The sequence below is a fragment of the Cuculus canorus genome, chromosome 9, assembly GCF_017976375.1.
Source record: "Cuculus canorus isolate bCucCan1 chromosome 9, bCucCan1.pri, whole genome shotgun sequence".
Classification (NCBI taxonomy): domain Eukaryota; kingdom Metazoa; phylum Chordata; class Aves; order Cuculiformes; family Cuculidae; genus Cuculus; species Cuculus canorus.
Genome location: NC_071409.1, coordinates 15,450,127 through 15,475,844, shown reverse-complemented (window position 1 = coordinate 15,475,844; position 25,718 = coordinate 15,450,127). Strand labels below are relative to the sequence as shown.

Sequence of the window (25,718 nt, the reverse complement as noted above, 5' to 3'; positions counted from 1 at the left end):
GGTGTGGGCGTGGCCATGGGGAGGGGCGTGGCCAGTCAGGGCTGGGGCTCGGGGGTGTGGCCAATCCCGCGATTGGTGGGCGTGGTCAGAGGGGAGAGAGGGGCTGGGGCGGGGCCTATGAGAACATTGGGGTGTGTGGGCGGGGCGTGTGGGCGGGACCAATCTAACGGGGCGTGGTCAATCAAGCGGGGGATGGCCAATTCGGTGTGGGCGGGGCCGGGGCGGGGCCGGCGGGGCGGTCCCGGGCGGCGCCGCGGGGTCGGGGCCGCGCGCATTTCGGGGCCGGCGGGGGTCAGGCCGGGCCGGGCCGGGCCGGGCCATGGCGACCTCGGAGCGGAGTGCGCTGCTCACGTACCGCCTGTGCGGCGGCTCGGGCGAGGAGGAGCGGGGCCGGGAGCGCGGGCGGGCCGCCGCCTCCGCCGCCCCCCGCAAGCTGCCCACATTCCTGGGCGTCGTGGTGCCCACACTGCTCTCCATGTTCAGCGTCGTCCTCTTCCTGCGCCTCGGTGAGTGCCGCCACCCCCTCCCGGCCGCCACCCGGAGCCCCGAGACGCACCAGCCCTGGCTGGTGCCCCCAGTGCAGGCTCCCTGTCCTCTTGCCCACTCCCCAGCCCGGAGCCCCGGGTTCCTCCCTTCGCGCTGCCAGCACCTCCCAGACTGACGTCCCAGTGTTCCACGTTGGGTCTCCAGTGTCCTCCCAGTGTCCTGCCGGTGCCCTCTCCTGAGCTTCCCTCTCCCTCTTTGGAGTCCCAGTGTTCCTCACCAGTGCCCCTAGTCTGCGGCACCAGCGTCCTCCCAGTGCCCTCTCCTGAGCCCCCGGTCTGGAGTTCCAGTGCCTTCGCAGTGCCCTCTCTATTTTCCCGCAGGCTGAGGCCCCAGTACAGCGTGTCCTCGGCTGACCCCTCTAGTCTGGGACCTGAGACCCCCAGGACTCCTGCTCTACCGGCTGGACTGGAACCCAGTTAGGGGCCTCGGTGCCCCCACTAAGTGATCACAGTCTGAAGCCTTGGGGTTCCTGGGGCAGGACTCCTGTGCATTCCCAGTGCTTTCCCAAAACGTTATTCCAGTTCCCTTGTGTCCTCCATCCCCCAGCGCTCGGACCTCACTGCTCCCCAGGCATCCCCCGGTGCCAGGCTCCAGCACACCAGTTCTTTCCAAATCCCACAAGTTGTTCCAAGAACAGGATCCTGCTGTCCCCCACCAGGCACCCAGCTGTCCCCCAGCACTCTGTGCTGTTCAAAGGGCAAAGATTGGGTCCCAGTTTGCTCCCAGTTTGAGTTTTGAATCTATTACTGAGCAGCCTGGGAGAACTCGAAGGGGCAGACTGGGCATGGACCGAGGGAGGAGGCAGCCCTTTGGGAGGCCGTAGGGTGGGGATATACCCCAGCCCAGCCCGAGGCAGGCAGAGAGAGGCCTGGGACGACAGTTTCTGCCCTGGTCCAGGAACAGGAAAGGCTTTTCCTCTTTAACTTTCCGCCCACGGAAAGCCTAAGGCGGGAGCTGGCTGTGTGCCTGGAGGGCCCTGAGGGGCGTTGAGCCCCTTCCGCTACCTGGGGGACCTCCCTGAGCTGTGGGCACAGCTCTCCCCCTGCCATCGCTCACCCCCTTCCCACTCTCCTGCTTGGGGTCTTCAAATAGGCTCGGACCTCCAACCCCTACCCCACGGTGGGCACCAGGGTCCCCCCCTGCCCTGCCTCCCCCAGGGGTGCAGTAGCCGGCGGGGGGGGGGGGCGCTGGAAGAGAAGAGCAGGGCGGAGGGGGAGGGCAGCTGCTGCAAAGAGGAACTGTCCCAGTCGGAGGGGACCGTGCCTCCCCCAGCTTCTCCCTTGCCTCAGACACTCCCCAGATGTTCTCCGTGTGAGCAGCCCTTCCGGCTTACCCTTACATTGCTCTTTGGGCATGCTTTTATTTCCCCCACGCCGTGCTTACCTCCACTTTTTTGCCTTCGAGCACCCTGCACCGATCACAGGGGATGCCCACAAACCCAGCCTGTCTGCTCGAGGGCTCCTTGTGATTCCTGTGCCCCGGCCGTGCCCTGGCACTCCCCTCGCTGCCCACAGACGTGGCTGCGGCCTGGCTTGTGGATGAGAGGATGAGATAGGGCACCTCCCTGCAGCCGCAGGCAGCCCTTCCTGCCCACAGTGCCACTGGCTGGGCTCACCTCCCGTCACCCCAGGCAGAGCCACGGGGGCCTCTGGGTGCACTATCCTGGGGAAAAAAAACATACCATGGAGCCATGCCTGGCTGACAGAAATGCCCTGAGGCTATTTTTGCCTCCTGCTTTGCAGAGAGCGAGCAGCGTGGCACAGGAAACCCTGTGGGGAGCCCATTGCATCCTGGTGCCTGATCTGGGTTATTAGGCGCCCACTGATGGTGACAGCAGGGCACAGGGGTCCCAGAACCCCTTTGCCATGCCCCAGGGACGGGTGGGCAGCAGGGCCTCTGCCCTGTTGGTTTGCTTTTTGGGGTGCGCCCCTCCAAGTTGCCCATGCCCAGGGTGCACCTGAGCCTGTTCCTGATGCGGCAGGAGGATGGAGATACCCTGAGGTGGGATAACCAGCCACGCTGGCCCTGGGTGCTGCTGTAACTGGGAGGTGGCAATACTGTGAGGTAGGGGATGTTCCTATCCTGATAGGGAAAGAGATGGCGCAGTTGGGGAGACAAGGGACAGCATAGGGGGATGGGAGCAGCATGTGAAGTGAGCTCTGGGCAATGATGGTACCTGGGACACCTGTCTAGGGGCTGGTCTGTGCACAGCTAATGGGCACATTGGCCTCTCCCCATCCTCCGCAGGGTTTGTGGTGGGCCATGCTGGGCTGTACCAAGCCTTGGCCATGTTTGCAGTGGCGTACTTCATCATTGGCATGACGGTGCTATCTGTGTGTGCCATTGCCACCAATGGAGCTCTGGATGCTGGAGGAGCCTACTGTATCCTTTGCTGTGGGTGCTGCCAAGTTAGGGCACATGATCCAAAATTGAGTGACCACCCAGCAGCCTCAGGGTGGCACACTGGGGCTGGGACCCCCTTGGCCTGGGAAGGAGGGATGGGGGCACCTGATGGTGGTCTGGGCTGCTGTCATCTTCCCTTGACTCGAGTAAGACATGATCAGCCGTGCCCTGGGCCCGGAGTTTGGAGGTAGCATCGGAATCATGTTTTTCCTGGCCAACGTGTGTGGCAGTGCCCTCTATGTGCTGGGGCTGGTGGAGGCAGTAGTGGACAGCTTTGGGATCCCACCTGGTGAGTACACCTGTATGTGATGGCAGGGGTCAGTGGGTGTCCCATACCTGAACAGCCCTCGTGCCCTGGCCAGCGTGCCAAGCACCATGCCCAGCATAGGCAGCGCAGCTCACACAGCCCTCTGGCTGGTGAGTTGGTGCCCATCTTGCCTGGCACAATGCCGGTGGCTTTCAACTCTCAGTGATGCTTTGAGCTCCACTGATCCTGGCTTGTCTCTGCGCAGGGCAAAAAGTGGGCACAGGCGTCCAAGTCCTGCCCCAGAGCTACTGGTATGAGCTGCTCTACGGCACTGTGCTGCTGGCCCTCTGCCTCATCGTGTGCCTCGTGGGTGCCTCCATCTATGCCAAGGCCACCTTCCTCATCTTTCTCATCGTTGCGGGCGTCCTGGGGACCATCCTCGTAAGCTTCTTTGCCACGCAGCCCATCAGGGTGCCCATCCGCCTTCCCAGCGTCAATGGCTCCAAGATTGAGAACGGCTCCTTCACTGGCTTCTCCCTTGCCACCCTGCAAAGCAACCTAGGGGGTGAGAAGAGGCTCTCCCCATGCTGCCTGCCATACCCACCATGGCTCTGGCACGACCACATTGGCAGGGGCTCACTGGAGGGTGAGGGGAGCTTGTGGGCACAAAGCAAATGCTGTAGGGTGGTTTCTCCCAATTGTTTGGGTGTGGGTTCATTGAGGAGAGGGTATATGGTGGGACTGTGCTACCCCGGACAGCCCATCACAGCTTGTGCCTCTGTGTCTTGCAGGTGGGTATGGGGTGGACTACACCACTGGGCAGAAAATGAGCTTCAGCTCCGTTTTTGCGGTGATGTTCAATGGCTGCACTGGCATCATGGCAGGCTCCAACATGTCAGGTACAGTCAGGGAGTGCTGAGCTGGGTGGCAGTGGGAGCAGGAGCCAAAGCTGGAGAAGAGCAGGGGAGTGCTGTGTCTAGGGACATTAATGCTGCCTGCTCCTGCCTGCAGGGGACCTGAAGCGCCCAAGCTACTCCATCCCACGGGGCACCATTTCTGCCGTGCTCTTCACCTACCTCGTCTACAACCTGCTGGCTTTCCTCATGTGTGCCACCTGCAACAGGTACGGCCACCCATCCCCTCGCCAGGGCCATGGGTGCCACGGTGTGCCCAGTGCCAGGCCATGCTGGTCTGAGCCAAGGTGGGTGCCAGCGTGTGTATGTTCCTCTTCAGGATCCTCCTGCAAAAAGACTATGGCTTCCTGCGTGACATCAGTATCTTCCCACCCATGGTCACTGTGGGCATCTATGCTGCCACCCTCTCTGCAGCCATGAGCAACCTCATTGGGGCATCTCGCATCCTCTATGCCCTGGCTCGAGATGATCTTTTTGGTGAGTGCCTGGAGCATACTGGCACCTGCCAGAGCTCACCTGGCAGGTTTTCCCTGGCAGGGACCAGTCCTGGCACCAGGAAGCTCTCTTGCTGATGTGGGTGATACCTTGTGGTTTGGCTTGTGCCCTCTTGGGTTACCTATATGTCCTGGCATTTGACGCTATGCCAATACCCATGGTGGGGACAGGATTCCTGGCTGGAGGCTGAGCTTGTTGGTGCCCACTGGGATGCCCCAGCCCAACTTCCTCACTCTGCCTGCAGGCCGGGCGCTGGCACTGGCCAAGAAGACATCTGCGAGTGGAAACCCTGTGATGGCAGTGATCCTCTCCTGGGTGGTGGTGCAGGTAAGTTTGGTGATGATACTCCTTTACTGGTCCTGCTGGGTCAAGGTGGGTTGGCACCTGGGCTGGTGCTCGCATGGTACTGCCCATACTTTTTTTGAGGATGCCAGCATGGCATGCCTAAGCTTGGCAGAGATGGCTTGGGCTCATGCCAGGGATGCATTCACCCTCTGCCCTTTTGTGCTCTCTGCAGCTGGTGCTCTTCTCTGGGAAGCTCAACACCATTGCAGGGGTCGTGACCACCTTCTTCCTTCTGGTTTATGCCACCGTCAACTTGGCTTGCCTGGCACTGGAGTGGGCATCAGCCCCCAACTTCAGGTACCTGCTGACACAGGGGAGGGAGGCTGTGCTGAGATGCTGTGGGCACACACCCTGTCCTTCCAGCCATCTGTCTGCAATTCCCCTGTCATCCCTGTGCCCTCTGCCCCTCTGCAGGGCAGACATGCTGAGCACTTCTCTTGTGGGCATTAGGAGTGGCAGAAACAGGCCCATTCCTTGTGAGGGAGAAGGAGACAGGTCCCAGTGTGGCACTAGCTTGGCACAGTCCCTATGCCTTGGCACCACTTTGCTGAATGGGTAAAGATAAATCCAACACCACCAGGTACCACCCGCCCACTCCCCTTAGGCTTTCCAGAGGTAATTTATAGCCTGTGTCGGCCCGGCACTCCCAGGGAAGCTTGCCAAGCAGTGATGGAGCCCACTTTCCATTAGTGCTAATTAACCTAACAGGGAAGGGGGAGGCAGGAAGGGAAGGAGGTTCCTAAGTGGAGGAAGGAGAAAAGGTCTTTCAGAATGAAGAAGTGTGCATAGCAGGCAGCTCTGGCCTGGGGCAGGGTACAGGGGGTATGCTGGCACAGGGATGGGCCTGGCAAGGCTGCCCAAATCTGTTGAGAGTATGGCAGGGTGGTGGCGGGAAGCCTCATCTCCCTCCTGGGCGATGGCTGTTGCTCTTGGTGCAGGGTGCTGTATCTCCAAAGCAGGGAGAGTCACCCAGGTGGGGCAGAGGCAGTGCCCAGGCAGGGCTGGGTGGCACTGCCTGGAGGTCCCCCATGACACTCCATTCTCAAGGGGGAGCTGGTGTCTGTGCCAGACTGGGGATTACCCTCCCAGCCACTCCCTCAGCTGGGCATGGATGGGGTAGGAGCAGTGCCTGGGGGTGAGGCTGCTGGGGTGGGTGGTGACAGGTCCCTTGCTCACCCCACATCTGATGCTTCCCCCTCAATACTGAGGTCTCCATCAACTGCAGCAGAAAAGGATTTTAATTACCTTTCAGGAAAAACAACAATTAGAGAAAATAACAGCTTCTCGCCTTCCCGCCCTCCTGTCTCTCTGCAGCAGGCTGAGTGGGCGCTGTGGCTGCCGACACTGCTCAACACTGCCTGGCCTGTGGGATGTGCCCATTACCTTTGCTCCCTCTGTTTGCCAGGGGCTGGCAGGAAGGGGCCATCTCACCTCTGTGCCCTGTCCTGCAGGCCTCTGAGGTGCCCAATGTGCCCTGGGCTGGCACAGTGGTGTTCACTGGAGGTGGCTGTTTGGCACCTTGGCACAAGCTGCCTTGCCATGCCTGCCTTGCAGCTGGCACAAGGGCCACATGGTAGCAAGTAACTTCTTCTCTCTGCTGCAGGCCCACTTTCCGGTACTTCACCTGGCACACATGCCTTTTGGGCATCGCGGGCTGCTGCGTCATGATGTTCCTCATCAGCCCTGTGTCAGCCTCAGCAAGCCTGGGCTTCCTTCTCCTCCTCCTCCTTGCCCTCCACTACCTCTCACCCAGCAGCACCTGGGGCTACATCAGCCAGGCCCTCATCTTCCACCAGGTGAGCTCTGGCCTCCTCCATGGTCTCCTCATGGGATGGAGAGCTGATGTGTCCAATCTGGTCTCCCCATGGCAGCTCCCTCCTGGGCAGTGTTTGCTGGGGCTGACATCCCACAGAGTGATTCACTAAAGGAAAGAGGGTTCCTCACCTGCTGCCCTCCTCTCCCCAGGTGCGGAAGTACCTGCTGATGCTTGATGTGCGGAAGGACCATGTCAAGTTCTGGCGTCCGCAGATGCTGCTGATGGTGCAGAACCCACGGGGCAGTGCTCGTCTCATCGACTTCGTCAATGACCTCAAGAAGAGTGGCCTCTACATCCTGGGCCATGTTGAGCTGCAGGACTTGGGTGAGGGTCTGCACTGTCCTTGGCACTGGTGGCCTCTGCCCCTTGCTGTAGTGCTGTGGGCCTCCCAAAGTCCTTGGTGTGACACTGTTACCCAGCTTGCAGCTGGACAGGGTGGAAACAGCAAAGGAATGTTGGCGTTTGGGGCACATATGTGACATCTTGGGCTTGACTTGATATGTGGGACGTAGGTGGCTTGTGCTGTCCCACACCTCCTGCGCACACATGCTTGCACTAGTGTACTGCAAGCTTGTACATGCATGTGCTCAAGAGTTCTTCCCTACCTGTGCACATAGGGCTGCTGCAGGTGTTGGTGCATGCATGCATACGTGGCACATGTCACCCAGGCTGCTCTGGGCCCCTGGGCAACATGGTCACATTGCATGGCTCAATGTCTGTTCACAACCAGCATGCGTGGGTGTCTTGCACACATTCAGCACAGCCCTGCACATGTGTGTGCCAGTGCCCATCCTCACCCCATGCCTGATGCTGTGCGTCCACGTGCTTCAGGCATGGTTGCAGCCTGGTGTGTGTTGGTTCGCACATGTGTGCTCCCTGGCATAAGCCGTGGCCAACCCTATCCCTGCCCCCAGTGGATGCAGGGGCTCTTCTCCCCCCTCTACCGTTGCCATGGTGACTAATGGCCTGAAATTGGGGAGGGGGGATGGGGCTGCTGGCTATTTTTTATATATTCATGCATAATTTCATATCTGGCTGGAAGCGCCTGCTTCTACCCTCCCTGTCTCATGAGTGCTGGGGTGGCCATGGGGGTTGGTTTTGCGGGGGGGGGATGCTGTGGGGATAGCGGCGTGAGCTTCTCGTGTGGGGTACCCATTCCTCTGATCCTGTTCTCACCTCCCACCCAGACACGCTGCCCTCCGACCCACTGCAGCCCCAGCAGGACTCATGGCTGAGCTTGGTAGACAAGCTGAATGTCAAGGCCTTCGTCAGCCTCACCCTTGCACCCTCGGTGCGGCATGGTGTCCGGCAGCTTCTCTTCACCTCTGGCCTTGGTGAGTGGCACCTGGGTTGGGCATGGGTGAAGGTTCAGCCCACTGTCCCTGTGGGGTGATAAGTGCCAAGGGCTTTGGAATCAGCTGGATAGATGATGCCAAGGGGGTTCGAAGCATCCACTGAGAGTGGTGCCAAAACCAAGCTGGAGATTGGAGAGGTGTTGGATGGGCAATGCCAAAGCTCCATTGGGTCTTGGAGGCATCTGAGTCCATAATGCTGAGGGGTCTTTAATCACTAGAGTGAGCAATGCCAAAGCCAAGCTGGCTCAATGGCATTTGCAGTGCCAGGAGGGCTGGTGGCTGGGTCTCCAACTCTGCTTAGCGGGGCCGGTGTGGTCTCTCTGGCAGGTGGGATGCGCCCCAACACTCTGGTGCTGGGCTTCTATGATGATGCAGCACCGCAGGATGGTCTGGCCCGGCACCCCGCCTTCACCAGCACCCGTGAGGATGTCCCCTTGGGCTTCCCCCCGCTGCGGGCACCTGATGACCCCAAGCTGTTGTCAGCTCGGGAGTACGTGGACATCGTGGCTGATGCCCTGAAGATGCTTCGCAATGTCTTGCTGGCCCGGCACCTGGAGGGCCTGGACAAGGCCTGGGAACTGCGTCGGGCTGCCAGCTCCCCACCCGCCATCCATGTCTGGCCCGTCAACCTGCTGCGGCCCGACAGCGCACGCTATGCGGACACCTGCAGCCTCTTCCTGCTGCAGATGGCCTGTGTCCTCAACATGGCACGAGCCTGGCGCCGGGCGCGCCTGCGCCTCTTCCTTTGTGTGGAGGCAGGTGCCATGCCCCACGCCCAGGAGGAAAAGCTGCGCCAGCTCCTCAAGGACTTGCGTATCCAGGCCCAGATCCAGCTGGTGCCCTGGGATGCTGTCACCTGCCTACACTGGCAAAAACCCCGGGAAACCCCAGGGGGGCCGCTGCCCACCAGGGCGATGGAGGAAGAGAAGGAGGAAGGAGCTGTGAACTTCCCAGCCAATGCCACCCAAGTGTCGGATGAGTACATCTGCGCTGCCAACAAACTGGTCCTGGAGCAGAGCCCCACGCCAGCTGTGCGCTTTCTTTACCTGCCACGGCCACCGGCCGACACCAGCCTCTACCTGCTCTACCTGCACCAGCTGGAGCTGCTCACCCGCGGGCTGGGCCCCACTGTGCTGGTGCACGGGGTGAGTGCTGTCACCAGCACCCAGCTTTAGGTCACCTCCCAGGTCCCTTCCAGCTCCCTGTGCCCTCCTTTGCCCAGTGCCTTTAGCAGCCTAAGCCTGGTGCTGGCCCCTGCCCCGGCCACCCCTCATCCCAGCAGGCAGGGAGGGGTCAGGTGCCGGGCGCAGGGGGCGGATTGTTTTTTTTTCGGGGTGTGTCTCCTGCAGAGGGTTAAAGCTGCCCTGGCAGGATCTGGGCACAGCCCTGTCTCCAGCCAGGCTCTGCTGAGCATTCATGGTGCCTTTTCTGTGGGGTAGTAGTGGGGGATAGCGGGATCCCTTTAGGGCTTGAGGTCTGGGAGCCCCAGTTGGCTGCTGGGAGCCACTTGATCACACCCTGCACTCCCCCTTCCTCATGCTTCCCCTGTTCCACAGCCCCCAGCCTCTCCTCCGCTGGCTCCTCCGGGCACCCAGCCAGCAGCGGGGATTGATTAAAGGCAGCCTCGACCTTGGTGCCCCAGCTCCTCGCCATCCTCCCTCCCTTTCATTAGGAAAAATGAAATGGGAAGCAGTGGGGGAGGGGAGTCCAGATGCCTGGATTCCCTGCCTGAGGCTGGGGTGCAGGGAGCAGTCGGGTGCTGGCCCTAATGGCTGTGGGGTATAGCACCCCACACCTTTTTAGGCAGCCCCAATGCTGCTAGGTGGGGGACACCCTGGTGCATAAATCTTGTTGGGTTCCCTCATGGGCTCTGAGCCCCTGCTAGTGAGGGGGAAATTATGTGGGGTGGGGTCCTTGCTGGATACCTAGGTCTCTTGGCCCTGCTTTGGGGCAGGAATAGGCATTGTCACCTCCCCACACCCATCATGACCTCAGGGGAGCTGGCATTGCCCCTTTCCTCCCCTCCACACACCCCTTATTGATTAGAGGAGGGCAGGAAATTGCTTGGGTACTGGATAATAAATCCCTTGGGTGCCTGGCAGGTGGGCAGCGTGCCCGGGTGCTGCTTGATGGATCACTTCCTATTAGCCCTGGCACTGGGTAGCTGCTCTGGGCCAGCCTGGGTTCCAGTGGATGGGACAAGTGTGGCGCTGCCGACTGTGCCTGCTCTTGCCAAGCCTGATGTTGCCAGCTCTGCTGGAAAAACCCAGGCAGAGAGGTGTTGCTGGGGAGAAAAAACTGTGTGTGGGGGGGGGGAAGCCTTGTTCCCCATATTTTACAACAGATTGTACCTGAATTTGTACCCAAATCCTCACCCCAGCTGGTGGTCCTGGGGCTGGGGCTGGCTTTGCTCCCTGTTGCAGGAGAGGGGTGCCCGGAGCGGACACCATGCAGCCCGTGGGGTTTATTTACAAACAGACGGGAGCTGGCACAGGGCAGCCGGGCACCAGCGGGACCCAGCGGCCTATAATGTTAATTATCACCACATAATTAAAAGCCCATAAAAAGCCTCACACTTCATTAAATTAAAGCTTCCCCGCACCGTGCCGATGGGCTCCAGCAGAGTTAACCTTGGCCGTGCCAGGCACTGGCTCTACCACAACTGGAGACCCGTGGCCGGGGGCATGCAGCCCCCCCACATTGTTGTAGGGGTGCATGGGCATGCTCCAACACCATCACTCAGGGGGAGCACACCTAGCTGTAGGCACAGTGTCACAGATATGGGGATGCTGTCCCAGTTGGAGATGCCCACATGGTATTGTGTGGACGCGTGTGCCCACAGCACCCCTGCAGCCACACTGTCACATGCACCAGAATGTGGGCAGAGGGCTGACACAGACACACATGAGCACTCCCAGATGTGCACATGCAGTGTGTGTGACCGCTGCAAAGGCAGCATTACATGCCAGCCCAGCAGCTCCGGCGCACAACACCCACGCGGCACACACCTACACAAACAGGATTTTTCCCACCCTCCCTCCTAACATGCAGACAAACAGACACACAGGCAAACAGACACACACCCTGTCTTCTCCAGGCTCCCATCCATTGCTGCCAGTGCCTGCCGAGGTGACGAGCTGTGGGAAGAGCACCCATCTGTGCCTGCCTTCTCTGTGCCTCAGTTTCCCCAAGGGCACAGGGGAGTGCCTGGGGAACCACCAAACCCTCCTTGTAGCTGGGTGCCCTGAGACAGGGGTGCTGTGCTGAGGTCTGCAAGGGGGAGGGATTGTATGTGTTAAGGAGGGATATGCATGGACTAGGAGTGTGTGTGTTTGCACAGAAGGCGGGGGCTGTGCTTGGGGGTGTGTGTGTGTGCACAGGGGGTCTGTGAATGCGCAGAAAGGCTGTCTATCCATGCACATGCATTGGGGTGTTTGTATATCCACCCCTAGGTGTGATGTGCTGCTGTGCACACATCTCAAGGCAGGGGAGCACACACACATGCGAACACAGGGTGTGCAAACTGGCACACGCGTGTGCGTGGCACCCCAGGCACTGCCACCAAGCAGGGCTGTGGGCAGGGGCCAGCCGGGGTGCTGTGGGGGGCAGGCGCTGGCGGCTGCCCGTGCCCTGGCCCCGCGGGGGTGGGCAGCCAACGGGGCCTCGGCTATTTCTTGGAAATTTCGTAGCATTCATTTCAGTGCAAATAAAAGCTGTCATTGCCGGAGAAATGATACTGATCGGGGTCTGAAAAGACAGCAAATTACCCGCCTGAAAATGCACCGCTGGAAAAAAATGCATATTAAACACACAAAAAGGCACTTTGCCATCAGCCGCGCTTCCCCCGCCGCTCCAGAATAACCACACTTTACATAATTCTCCCTCTCCACCTCCGAATTAATTTCGCAGACAGAGGTAGAGGCAACCCTCTGACAATAGCCGAGGGGAGACGCGGCAGCGGAAGCGGGGAATGGGGCTGGGGCTGTTGGGGAGGTACCTGGCTTTGGGCTGGAGGCACAGTGGGCAACGGGGTGCTTAGGGTTGGGGTTGGAGAGGACTGAGGGCTTTGGGAAGGTGGGATCCATGGGTGAGGGTTGTAGATGCTGCATGAACGCACCCATCTGTGGGCTGGAGTGCTCCTGTCCTTCCCACTTTGGGTAGTAGGGATAGGATCCCTTGGGGTGGGATTTGTGGGGTGATGTCCACCCCAGCAGGCACTTCTTGGGCCAAATGTTTCCTGTGAGAGAGAAACTCTCACCCCCGACCACCAGGATGAGCCCACCGTGTGCCCATCCTAGAGCTAGGCACCCTCCCTGGAGGCAGGCAGGTGCTGGTGGGGTGCACGTACCCAGCGTGGCGGGGACCCCCATGCACTGTCCTGCCTGTCTCCCATCCGCAGTGCCAGGCACATGGGTGGACCCAAAGGCCGCTGCAAGGCCATGTTGCCCGCCCAGGCTGATATCCCCAAACTAAAACCCTTCTAAGTACCACCCGGGAATCTGCCCCACTGGGCATGAGGGCACCATGCCCTGCACCCTGGCACTGCCAAGGGGGAGCAGTGGGTGGAGTGGGGGAGTCCAATAGTGATAGTGTGGGTGTTCAGCACCGAGGGGCTGGTGGAGGGGAGAGCATCAGAGGTTGGCACTGTGCTGCTTTGCGTTTTCAATGACAGACCCATGCCGGGTGCTCGGGAGAGTGGAAAAATCTTATTTGTCACCTGCTGGTGGTGCGCGGAGGCTCCCGCGCTGTAGCTAATCTCGGGGAAAATGAGGATGCTAGCAGGGTGGCCCGTGGGATGGGCACGGTGGAGTGGGGCTGGCAAAACAAGTGCTGCCCTGGTACCTGCTTGACGCTGGAGCCATGGGCCGCAGAATGGACAAGACCCGCAGGGCGACCCCAGTCTGGTCATACCCAGCAGTATAGGCACTACGGCACAGATCCTGCCTGCTGGGGGTGCATGGACTGGGCAGCACTTATGGGCACTCTGGAGCAAATGGCCTACCCCCTAGCCCTGTCTGCAGACAATCCCTTTTCTCTCCAGCCTGGTTTCAGGAGCACCGTCTTGCCTCACAGCACCAGCTCCACAGGTTGGCATTGCCCGTGCAGGCCCTTGAGGCACTTGATGGAGATTTTTCTGAGGGGAGAGCACTCAGGAGTAGGCACAGATACTGCCTGACCCACCTGTATCCACACACTGGTATCTGCCTCGTGCTTGTCATACCCCAGCTTTTTGAGATGCCAACTGCTGTGGGACGCCGCAGCGCTTTGCGGCCGACTCAGATTTATCCATTATTTTATATCCACACGCCTTTAATTTTTACAGCCCTGTTGGAGCAATACCCAGGGCTATTAATAATGCCAGCCCCCCTCCCCCTCCCCTCCGGTGAGCATCCATCATGCTCCCACCAAGGTGCCAAGCCAGTCTTGGGGCTGGGTAAGCAGAGGAATGCAGAGGCTGGTGTGGTGGTACAGAGCGCCGTGCCCTCACCCTCCAGCCAGCCCCCTTGGTGAGCAGCAGGGCTGAGCATCGTACGCCCACCCACAAAGCAGCCTGAGTCTGGGTGCACTTACACCCTGCTGGGGTTGGTGGTGCTTGGCTGGTTGGGGTGCCCAAGCTGGGAGCATCTCCTGGTGGTATTCACAGATCCCCTTTGCCTTGGTGTGTGCCCCAGGAAAGCTTTGCTGCAACTTCTGAGTGCGTGTGAGCGTGCCAGAGGGCACTTGTAACAGGACATGGATGGCAGCGCATCTTCGTATGTGTGTGCGTGTACTGATGCGTGCTGGTGTGCATGGGTGTCCATGGGATGCACATGTGTGCTGCTGCCTGGGCTGTTGCATGTCTCGGTGCTGCAGGAGGCACCTTGCCTGGGCTGTGTCCAGCACCCCGGCACAGGAGGGTGCAGTGAGGGCTGTGCCCGCTGGACAAGCCAGTGGGTCTCACTCCAGCTGAACCACCCGTCCCACGCCAAGCAGGGTCCCCACGCCAAGCAGGATCCCATGCCGTGTATGGCACAGCACCCGGGGAGACGCCGGTTCCCGCCCCCCAAGCACCCAGGGCTGTGCCAGCTCGGGGTGCGGATGTCGGGGCGCCCCGAGCGTGGCAGCGGGACGGCCGGGCGGGGCGGGGGCGCCACGGGCACTGGGAATTGCTGGGCTATAAATCTGCTTGCTGGGCCCCCCCGTGGCAGAGCGGCTCACGATATTTATGTTGGGGATTTATCTGCAATGCAGTTTAATATTCCCGGACCTCCGCGTGTGTGCGTGTGTGTCTGAGTGCACGGCCCCCTCCCCAAGGCCCCCCCGCCGCCGCCCCCCGTGCCCGCTCCCTCGCTCGGAGCCTCCCGGGCTCCGTTCCCTGCCCTCCCACCGCCCTGCCCCTTCGCAGCCCACCCGGCAGGACGGGACGGGCGCCGGGCACGGCGGGGGATGCGGAGCCGCCGGGATGCGCCTGGCACCGGGTGCCCCCCGTGCCCCTCCAGGGGGCGGCGACAGGGTCCCCGGACGGGGGACACCGGGCAGAGCGGCGCTGCCAGCCCGGTGCCGGGACCCCCCTGCCTTGCCTCCCCGCCGGCGGGGATGAGGTAAGGCTGACGGGTGGCACGGGGCTGCTCCATTTGCATAATAATCTCGTTAATGGAGCCTGGCCTGCGGGAGAGCCGGGCTGGAGACGCCACCCCCTCCCCGCCCCGCTGCCTCCCTCCGGCCCCGCCGCTCCGCCAGCCGCGGCGCGGGGCGCGCAGCCGGACGGGCAGCGCCGGGCAGCCCGCACGGATCCCACGAGCCCGAGCAGGTGAGACCCCGAGCATCCCGGGAGGCGACCCTCCGAGCATTCCGGGAGCATCCCCGAAGTGTCTCGGCGAGCGAGCGGTGAGCGACCCCCGAGCAGCCGCGAACATCCCGGGCGGCATCGCGGGGAACATCCCCCTAGCATCCCCCCAGTGCCTCGGTGAGCAGCGCCGGGGAGCTCTCCCCGAGCCTGGCGGCGAGCACCTCGCCAGCATCCCCCTAGTATCCCGGGCATCATCCCGGAGACCACTTCCCGAGCATCCCTCGAGCATCCCCCGAGCACCACAGGCATCACCCCGGCAAGCACCTCCCGAGCATCTCGGGCAGCATCCCTCGAGCATCCCGGGCAGCATGCAGGCTGCCATACCCCGAGCATCCCGGGCACCCCCCGCTTTCCCCGCGCCCCGCCGCCGGCACCGCGAACTTTCCGTCGGTGGCAGTGGCAGCTTCCCGGCACGGGCACCGCCGGGCTGCGGCGCCGGGCACAACTTTGCCCAAGTTGCGGAGGGAAGCGGGAGAGCAGGGCTTGGAGGGACCCCGCCACAGGGATACCAGCCACCTCCCAGGCAGCTCTTTGTCCCCAGCATGTCCTCCCCCACCTGCAAATCCTGATGCCATTCTGCACCGAGCAAGGACTGAGGTCTCCTTTTGAAGATGTTCCTCCCCCAAATCCATCTAAGCCTCCCTCATTTCCCCATGGGCAGAACCCCTGCTCCCCTGTACGGCGTCCCTGACAGACTCCTCTGCCCTTCGAGCACCAGCCAGCAGAGAGGTGTCCGGTGGATGGGTGGGAAAATGGAGGGAGGGAATGCTATGAGATGTCCATGGGGTCCAGGGCTCCCCCCAGACTGGAATTAACTTTGCACAAACATCATACGGCGCACCACAATTTGACACAACGCAATGCAACACAGCGCACCGCGACCCAACCCAACACAAAGCAATGCCACACCATGGTGCAGTGCAATGCACCCGGCGCAGGGCCACACACCCTGACCCAACCTGCAACACCTCAACCCAATGCCTCCCCCTCCAATCTTCCCAAAGCCCTCAAATCTCCCCAAAGCCCCTCTTCCCCAAGCTGCTCATCTCCCCTCTGTACCCCACCCAGAGGGACTGGCAGCCCGGTATCCCCTGAGGAGGCAAGGATTCTCATGGCTGGTGTGAGGATGGGCTCACCAGACCACTTCAAACACTCATCCAGAGTGGATGCTCTCGCCAGATGTGCTGAATGGACGGGAGGTGTGTGGGATGGAGCTGTGCCAGGGGTTGAAACCCTCCTGTGATTGTGCAGACAGGACCCTGCCCCATCTCTAGAGGGGTTAGCAGAAGGGACAGCCATGAGACAATTCACAGCCCCCACCAGGGCACACAGGCAGGGATGGCAGCACAGGCAACCATGATGGCAAGAAGCAACCCACTCTTCTCTTGCTCCTCCCCAAACACCCCTCAATCAACTCCTTTGCCTTTTCCAGGAGCTTCCTGACTCACCTGGGCACCCTTCACCAACTCCCTGCAGTGGGCATGCCTCCAGCATGAACTGTGGGGTGCTTGAGCTTGTCCCCCACCTGCCTTGAGCCCCTCCACACCTGAGCTGCCCACGAGGACCCCCATCCTTGGCCATGGAGAAGACTTACTCATTGACAGCCCACTACGACGAGTTTCAGGAGGTGAAGTATGTGAGCAAGTACCAGAGTGGCACCCTGCCCAATGGCTTTGCCCTCCAGCTGGGCACTGGGGCTAAGAAACGTCGCGGGGGGCTGCCACGCTGGAGCCGCCGGGAGGTCTGCCTGCTCTCAGGGCTGGTGTTTGCTGCGGGGCTCTGCGTCATCTTGACATGCATGTTGGTCCTCAAGTACCTGGCGTCTGAAAGGGACAGCTACTGCCTGGAGGGGTGCCAGGAGAAGAAGGCCTTCCTGCGAGCGTCCCGCTTCCTTAGTGCCAACATGGATGCCACCATTGACCCCTGCCAGGACTTCTACTCCTTCGCCTGTGGTGGCTGGCTCCGACGACATGGTATCCCTGAGGACAAGCTGGTGTATGGCACCATCGGGGCCATTGCTGAGCAGAATGAGGCCAAGCTGCAGGCGCTGCTCAGTCGCCCCGTGCGGCGCCGAGCCCCTGGCTCAGCTGAGAGGAAGGTCAAGGACTTTTTCCGCTCGTGCCTGGACCGAACTGAGATTGACCGGCTGGGCCCACGGCCTATGCTGGAGGTGATTGGGGAGTGTGGTGGCTGGGATGCCACCCCGGGCCGTGGGGACCTCAACGAGCTGCTCTACAAGACGCAGGGGGTTTACAGTGCTGCCGTGCTCTTCTCCCTCACCGTCAGCCTGGATGAGAGGAACACTTCCCGCTACGTCATCCGGGTGAGGGCACCCTGTCCCTGGGGCTGCCCCCCATCCCAGCCATCCACCTGCACCAGTGACAACCACACCTGGTGCCACTGTCCTCCTTGTGGTGGCACTGCGCATCTGCCCAGTGTGTGGGCTTGGCTGCAGCAGCTGGCCGGGCTGGGGACAGCCGCCATCCTTGGAGACATCCACATCTCCTTACCGTGGGATTGCTGTGTCAGGCTGCCCTAGCGTGAGGGTGGCACCTTCAGGACTGGGTTGGGGAAACGGGCAGTGGGACATAAGGAGGGAGGCGGTGCTGCCTACCTGGGTTCTGGGGACAGCTAAGTGGGGCATCAGGGTCTCCAGTGTGCTGGCAGCCAAACTCCTCACCTTGGCATCCTGGCTGCCCTCCGGAGAGGGCAAACCCTAGGCAGCTCCAGGGGAATGCCTGCCAGCCCCACAGCACTAGATCAGGGTGCCAGGGCATTTGCCCGCGGCTTTGTCAGGCTTCCCTGCCTCTGCCAGCCCATGTCCCTTGCCTTGTGGTACCAACAGGACATGGGTGGACTTTGTCTGGGTGGCCAAGCCTCAAGCACCCTTGGTGGGTGTGGGAGTATGGTGGTGGCATAGCAATGACATGTTGGGAGCACCATGGTGGGCATAGGAGAGCCATGGGGATGGCACAGCAGTGGGAACACAGTGGTGGGAGTGGAGGGAGCATGGGGGTGTGCACAGTGTGTGTGTGTGTGGGGGGCTGGTGGGCATGGCAATGGTGTGGTGAGGATGAGATGTTTGGGATGGCGGGAGCACTGCGGGGGACACAGTGGATAAGCTGCATTGTTCCTTGGGAGACTGAGGGGCTGGGAGGTGAGTGAGTGTGTGAGTGAGTGCGAATGTGAGTGAGTGAGTGCCGGAGCAGCGGGGCCGCGCTGGCACCGCCGTGCGCACACTAGAGGGAGCGTGTGTCACAGGGAACGGGGCGGGGGTGCAGCTGGACACGGGGGTGACAGGGGGGGCGCGGGGGGAGGAGGGGGTGACAGTCGGGCTGTGTCAGTGCTTTGTGTGTGTGTGTGTGCAATGGGTGTGAGTGTGACAGGGGGTGTGAGGGGGCGGGGGGAGCAGCGTGTGCACACGCATGTAGCAGCTGGGGGGACCCAGGGACGCGGCAGCGCCTGTGCAGGAAACCAAAGTGGGGGGTGATGGGTGGGGGAGAAAGGCTGTGGGTGCTGTGGGTGGGGGAGAAAGGCTGTGGGTGCTGTGGGTAGGGGAGAAAGGCTGTGGGTGCTGTGGGTGGGGGAGAAAGGCTGTGGGTGCTGTGGGTAGGGGAGAAAGGCTGTGGGTGCTGTGGGTGGGGGTCAGCGCTGCGCTGGGTGCCTGGGCAGGGGGCTGGTGGGGTGAGAAACAGCTCAAGGCCTGAGCCAGAGAGAAAGGGGGTGTGCGTGTGTGCACATGGAGGGGTGTAACACGGTGTGTGCAGAGGGGTGTGAGGGGATGAGGGCGCGTCAGCGTGTGCACATGTGCTATGATCTGTGTAATGTGGGGGGTGTACACATATATGCAAGTGTGTTCAGGAGACACTCAAGCCTGAGTATGTGCATGTATGGTAGAGGCTGTGTTTGTGCCTGCAGGACAGCAGGGGAATGAGTGTGTGTGTTTGTCTGTGTGCCTCCATGTGAGTGTGTGTGTGACTGTGTGTGCATGCGTGTGCAGGAGGGCTGGGTGCAGTGGCTCATCCCTGCAGTGTGGCTCATCCCTGCGGCTCCCCATGGGGCAGGCTGAAGCGCAGGAGCAGGGCAAGCTGTAGGGCAGCTGTGGGGCCAACAGTGGGACAGGCATGGGACAGTCTGTGCGGGCCGCACAAGTCAGGCCATGGAGCAAGGGCCTGCCATGTGCTCAGCACTCCCATCCCATTGCCCACTGCAGCTCTGGCAGCCTCAGGCTGGAGCGAAACTGAGGCACGGGACTTACCCATGCCCAGGGCTGATCATGCTGCCACACCACAGCCCATCCTGCAGTATGGCGGAGGCAGGAGGTGCCTTGCCAGGGGAGGCTGGGGGTGCACTTGCCCAGCACAGCCCCTCCTCCCTTTGCTCACCTATTGCCCCCATCTATCCCCAGATTGACCAGGATGGGCTGACACTGCCCGAACGGACTCTCTACCTGGGGCAGGATGAAGAGAGTGAGAAGGTGAGAGGGGGCCACCGATGCCGCAGGCATGAGGACTCCAGGAGTGACACTAGCACCCATCACAGATGGCAGGTGGAGGCCACCCTGCTTTTGGCAGTGCTGGGGACAGGGTACCTGTTGGGTGGCACTCAGTGTCCCTTCCCTTGACACAGATCCTGGCTGCATACCGGGTGTTCATGGAACGGCTGCTCACCCTCCTGGGGGCTGAGCACGTGGAACAGAAGGCCCAGGAGATCCTGCAGCTGGAGCAGCATCTTGCCAATGTGAGGAGGATGCCTGTCTTGGGCTTCGGTGTGCCCCTGCCCAGCCCTTGGGCACCCCAGTCCCAGATCTTTTGGTACCTCCGTGCCTGGTCCTTAGGGACATCATATCAATCCCCTTGGGAACCTCCACTCGCAGTCCTTGGGGACTTTCATGCCTGGTCCTCAAGGATTTCAGCCTTTTGAGGACACTTTGGCAGATCCTCAACACACCAACATCAAGGGAACCCCAAATCCCAGCCCCTGGGACAACCACTCCAGCCCTTGGGGAGTATGTTCAGCCCTTGGGAACACACTCCAGACCCTTGAGAACTCCATGCTTGGCTCTTGGGGACATTAATTCCAACCCTGGGGGAGCCCTATGCCCACCCCCTGGACAGTCCAACTCCCTGTGGAATCCCAGCCCAGCCTTTAAGGCAGCAAAAGGTTTCTGGGGCAGCAAGCAGGGAAGGTTGTGGCTCAGCAGCCCCCCTTGCCCCACGGCTGTGTCCCATCCCTGTGGCACCCCAAAGGCAGGCAGCAGAATGGTGACAGCCATGCCCACCCTGTGCAGATCACAGTGTCTGAATACGATGACATGCGGAGGGATGTCAGCGGTATGTACCACAAAGTGACGCTGGGTGAGCTGCAGCGCATCACCCCTACAGTGAGTACAGCCAGTGCCCAGCCTGTCACCCTGTGTTCCCCATCTGCCTTGTGCCCCTCATTTATCCCTGTCCCACTGCTCCATGCTCTTGCTGGTCTCACACCCCCCTCCCCCCGAGATAAATCCACTTGAGGGTAATGAAAACACCCTGCACTTCTCAGGGTGGTGGGAGGATGGAAAGCCTGGAGGGACTTCCCTCCAGAGGGACAAAGAGAGTTGTCCCTGTGCCCACCTAATGGTGCTCAAACTGGCAGCTCAAGTGGAAGCGCTTGCTGGACCGCATCTTCCATGACAACTTCTCAGAGGAGGAGGAGGTGGTGCTGCTGGCCACCGACTACATGCACAAGGTGTCTGACCTCATCCGCGTGACACCTAGCAGGTGAGGGGGGCTGGCACCCCCTATGCCCCGGCACCTTTCCCAACCTGGCGGCAGATTGGCAACGGGAGTGGGCATGGGGGTGGGCACAAGGTATAGACCAGCTGTGGCTGGTCACCTGCCCCTCTGCCACCTCCATCCTGGGGAGGTTAGGCTGGGCATGGGGACCCTGGGAAGGCTCCTGGGAGAAGGCACTGTCATGAGTCCCACAACACCTGGGTCATCCCTGGCCACCTGCTGATCCCCTCTCCCTATGTTAGAAATCGCCAGACTCATCACACAGCAGGGAGGGATGTGGTGCCATCCTGTTCCTGTGCCCCAACAGGACATGGCCACCCCTGTGGCCTGTCTGGTCCCTGAGCAGGGATGTCCACACATGGCATATGTTCCCATCGTCCACACTTGCCTGGGGATGTGCCCAGTGGGGCAGGCGTGATCCTGCTCCCCATCACCAGGATCCTTCACAACTACATGCTGTGGCGCATCGTGGTGGTGCTGAGTGAGCACCTCTCCACTCCCTTCCGTGATGCCATCCACGAGCTCTCCAAGGAGATGGAGGGCAATGAGAAGCAGCTTGAGCCAGGCAAGATCTGCCTGAGCCAGGCCAACAAGCACTTCGGCATGGCCCTGGGTGCCCTCTTCGTTGAGGAGCACTTCTCCTCTGCCAGCAAGGCCAAGGTAGGTGACACTGTCTGTAGGCACAGAGCCACCGTGTCCCTCCTGCCCCTTGCCAAAGTGGCCACCTCCACCTGACACCCCATGAGGGCTGTCTGGTGGGGTGATGACCGGCACACCGCGGCAGTGCCCATGACCCACCATAGGTGCAGCAGCTGGTAGAGGACATCAAATACATCTTGGACCAGCGCCTGGATGAGCTGGACTGGATGGATGAGGAGACACGGAGAGCAGCCAGGGCCAAGGTAGTGGGCTTCAGTGTGGACCATTGCTCTTGGCCCTGCCATGGCCCATGGGCTGGAGGCCTGACCCTGCTGCTCACTTTGCCTGTAGCTCCGGTACATGATGGTGATGATTGGGTACCCCGATTTCCTGCTGAAGCCAGAGGCCATCGACAAGGAGTATGAGGTAAGGAGGCTACATGGGGGCATGGACACAGGGAGGGGGAAAAGTGGTTCCACCGCTACCTTAAGGACTGCAGAGATCAGGATGGGGAGATGTCACCCCAAAACAAGCCACCTCCTGGTAGCTCATTGTGCCTGCCACTCACATCACACAGGCAGTGCCTAGTGTCTGGGACCTGGGACAACCTCCCCTTCCCCACACTGCACACCCTCCCCTCCCCAGCAAGTTCAGCCCTGTCCTCAGGAAAGGCTAGGGTGCTCCTAGCCCTCTGTGGCCTAGAGACCCCATGGAGATGACAGAGACGCAGTCGCCCATGTGGTCACACAGCATGGGATTTGATGATACACTTGTGCCACATCCAGTCCATGACCACACCACAACCTTGGTCCCCAAGGCTCACAAGGGTGGGAGGACTCTGCTCTGCTCCCCACACTCTTGGGGCTGGCACTTGGGGATGGTGTACTCTGTGACATGGCTGTGCCCCCCTAGTTCGAGGTGGATGAGAAGACCTACTTCAAGAATATCCTCAACAGCATTGCCTTCGGCATCAGGCTCTCAGTGAAGAAGATCCGGCAGGAGGTGGACAAGTCAGCGTGGGTATCCCCTTGACATGGGGGGAGCGCAGGGGGACACAGCATGACCCCATCAATGACCCCTGCTCCTGTGGCTGGTTGCCCCCCACCAGGGTGTAAGCTGGAGGGCACAGGGAAAGCCATGAATGCCCACCTGTCCCTCCAGCTGTGCCTTTCCATTCCCTGGCAGCCTGGCACCACTGTCTCTCCTTGCAGGTGGCTGCTGCCTCCCCAGGCACTGAACGCCTACTACCTGCCCAACAAGAACCAGATGGGTGAGGCATCGTCTGGCCCCTCAGACTCAGACCCTTGGGGTGGGACTGTGGGGAGGGCCCAGGGTGGAGATCAAGGCGCAGGGTCCCCTGGTGCCAGATGGTGCTGTGGGTGGGCATGGGGCAGGGCGCCTCTGCCCTCTTCAACTGCAATGCTCTCCTATGTCCTCAGTGTTCCCTGCTGGCATCCTGCAGCCCACCCTGTACGACCCTGAGTTCCCACAGTGAGTGTGGGGCTGGGAGATGGCTGGGGGTGCCAGGGCAGGGGCAGAGACTGAGAAGAGGGGCATCATCAAGGGGTGCCAGGGCAGGGTATGAGATTGGGAACAGGGGCATGGCTGGGGGAATGCCAGGGCAGGGGATGGAACTGGGGACAGGAGCATGGCTGGGAGGTGCCAGGGCAGGGCATGGGGTTACCAGGTCCTGGGATCACATCACCTCTGCCAGCACTGTACCCTCCTCTCAACAGGTCTCTGAACTATGGTGGGATTGGTACCATAATTGGGCATGAGTTGACCCATGGCTACGATGACTGGGGTGAGTGACACCCCACGCCACGCTTGGGGCAGAGGGCAGCTGGGCAGGGTGGTAAGCAGGACGCCTTGGGCTCTTGGTGTGACTGGTGGCGGCGATTGCCTCGGCAGGGGGACAGTATGACCGGCATGGGAACCTGGTACACTGGTGGACGGAGCGGTCGTACAGTAAGTTCCTGAAGAAGGCGCAGTGTATCGTCAACCTCTACGATAACTTCACTGTCTACAACCAGCGGGTGAGAGCCCCTCGCTTGCCGGGCAATGCCTGAGCACATGCTGCCTCGTGGTGGGGTTCCTGCTGCTCTGTTGCTGGGGCTGGGTGCCCGCAGGAGAGCATGGCACTGCCTGCCTAACCCTGAGACCCAACAACTCATCCATCTCATCTGGGGACTGCTTAAGGGCCCTGGATGTGTGTGTGTAGGGGGAAACTGAGGCACAGCCTCAGTACCAGGGTGGGGAAGGGGTGATATCTGGCTGAGGAGGGCATCTCTATTGATCTCATTCCTCTCTTGGCAGGTGAATGGCAAACACACATTGGGGGAGAACATTGCTGACATGGGGGGGCTTAAACTCGCCTACTATGTAAGTGTCTCCCCACCCTAGGGTGTCATGGCCCTGGCAGGGCCATGGCGCAGCTGCTGGTGCCACCCCCACGGGGTAGGCAGAAGAATGCCCATCCCCACCTTGCTCCATGCATCGGGGAATAGGCATGATTCTGCTTGCTGGTTGCTGGGGGGGTTGGGGAGGAGGTGATTTGAGGGGCACCCACACTGTGCTGAGTGCATTCCTTGTTCTCCAGGCCTACCAGAAGTGGGTGAGGGAGCATGGCCCCGAGCATCCCCTGCACCACCTGAAATACACCCATGACCAGCTTTTCTTCATCGCCTTTGCGCAGGTGAGCCCTTGCTACCCCCACATGTGCACGCACTGGGGTGTGAGGGGTCACCCTATATGGGAACAGTGGTACTGAGAGACATGGTGAGAGCTCTGGGGAACCTGGTGCCCATGGCCAGGAGCTGGGCCCAGCTCCATCAATAGGTCAGGGGGGCTCAGGGTATGGGGCTCATCCTTGCAAGGAGCACCCTGCACAGCCCTGCTATTTTGGGGCACCCTGCAATATCAAATGTGTCCCCTCTCACCTCCAGAGGCCCCACAGTAAAAAATGCACGTGACCCCAAACTTCTAGGAGGACTCTACAGCCAGGCAGCTCAAATCCCAGGAGACCCTACAATAACAAACATGCCACTGTGCTCTCCCAACTGACCTATGCCACATCAATGGAGCTCCCAGGAGACCCTACAATAACAACCACAACCAGGGCACCGCTGTTCTAGACACCCAGCAGCTAGAAGGGCTGTCATACCCTGGTGGGTGCCAGCATCCCATGGGTTCTTGTGGCTGCCAGGACGCAGGATGCCCCATCAGTCTCACCATCGGGGTCCTTTCTCCCTACAGAACTGGTGCATCAAGCGGCGATCCCAGTCCATCTACCTACAGGTGCTGACGGACAAGCACGCCCCGGAGCACTACAGGTACCAGTTCGCCTGAAATGGGGAGGCACAGTGGGTGTCAGCCTTCCCCAAGGCTGCTGGTGCCATGCAAAGTGGGTTGTGGGTGTCCTTTGGGGTGTTTGCATCAGCTGTCTCTGAGTGCTCATCTGTGGGGCAGGAGATGGGGTGCTGCTGGAGTGAATGGGTACCCCAAGCAGGGTGCATGGCAGCAGCATGGGGCAGGGGGGGCTGGTGGGCACAGGCTCTGAGTTGCCCCCCTCTCCTGGCAGGGTCCTGGGCAGCGTCTCGCAATTTGAGGAGTTTGGACGGGTTTTCCACTGCCCCAAGAACTCGCCTATGAACCCAGCGCACAAGTGCTCGGTGTGGTGAGGCTGATCCCCCTCGGCAGGCTGGCATCCCCCAGTCCCCATCCCTGCCCATGTGTTACTTTGTGCCCACCCCACCTTTGTGCCCATCTCCCCCTCCTACTCTCCAGGCAAAGGGGGCACCCCTGGGTGACATGAAGAGGGTAACCCCCCAAAGACGGACACTCACAAGAGGGGTGGACGCAGCGGGGAGCCAGTTGGGGTGGCATGAGGTGCTGCTCAGAAGCAGCTGCCTCCTGACCCATCCACTCACTCCCTTCCTTTCCCCTGCACTGTGAATTGTGGGAGGGGAGTCCCCATGGAGAAATCAAGCAATGCTGGACACCCCTCAAGCACCCATGTACCCCCTCTTCTGTCCATCCACCCCAAACCTTTCATCCAGCCCTACCGCAGTCAGGCCATTGCTGGCTGGGGCAGGGAGGGTGAACTAGAAATGCTGTGGGGCTGTCTTGTGCCAAAAGTACACCCTGACCAGTGCCCTTCCCAGCACTCCTCATACCAGTCCCATCCTGTCCCCACATCAGCCTGGCCAGCAATGGGCACAGACAGCAGGGCCTGGGGCTGGGTGATGCCAACCTGCTCCGGGAGTGCGGGGACTTGGATGCCCACTGTATTTTTCATTGCTGTTTCTGGTCAATAAAGCATTGGATATGCCAGGCGGGTGCAAGGGGCCATG

The 25,718-nt window shown here is 60.9% G+C and overlaps 2 protein-coding genes across 4 annotated transcripts; both read left to right on the top strand.

Annotated features, from left to right (window-relative positions):
- Positions 1-235: 235 nt before the first annotated feature.
- Positions 236-11,889, top strand: SLC12A9 (solute carrier family 12 member 9). Its single transcript, XM_054074875.1, has 13 exons — positions 236-506; positions 2,794-2,928; positions 3,101-3,238; positions 3,462-3,761; positions 3,988-4,095; positions 4,208-4,319; positions 4,430-4,587; positions 4,850-4,932; positions 5,123-5,247; positions 6,554-6,746; positions 6,916-7,090; positions 7,954-8,100; positions 8,449-11,889. Exons 1-13 carry the CDS (start codon positions 320-322, stop codon positions 9,294-9,296), a joined length of 2,709 nt encoding a protein of 902 aa, XP_053930850.1. The 5' UTR covers positions 236-319; the 3' UTR covers positions 9,297-11,889.
- Positions 11,890-14,626: 2,737 nt separating this feature from the next.
- On the top strand, positions 14,627-25,707 carry ECEL1 (endothelin converting enzyme like 1). 3 transcript variants are annotated; one of them, XM_054074449.1, is made up of 18 exons: positions 14,627-14,702; positions 16,383-17,273; positions 19,359-19,427; positions 19,580-19,690; positions 20,241-20,333; positions 20,588-20,712; positions 21,165-21,387; positions 21,531-21,629; positions 21,718-21,792; positions 22,279-22,382; positions 22,578-22,636; positions 22,806-22,857; positions 23,103-23,170; positions 23,278-23,402; positions 23,683-23,748; positions 23,966-24,061; positions 24,622-24,698; positions 24,947-25,707. In XM_054074449.1, exons 2-18 carry the CDS (start codon positions 16,530-16,532, stop codon positions 25,044-25,046), a joined length of 2,286 nt encoding a protein of 761 aa, XP_053930424.1. In that variant the 5' UTR covers positions 14,627-14,702; positions 16,383-16,529; the 3' UTR covers positions 25,047-25,707. The 3 variants fall into 3 exon arrangements, with proteins under 3 accessions (XP_053930424.1, XP_053930422.1, XP_053930423.1); XM_054074447.1 differs by lacking the exon at positions 14,627-14,702 and adding an exon at positions 14,727-14,911; XM_054074448.1 differs by lacking the exon at positions 14,627-14,702 and adding an exon at positions 14,727-14,988.
- Positions 25,708-25,718: the final 11 nt, after the last annotated feature.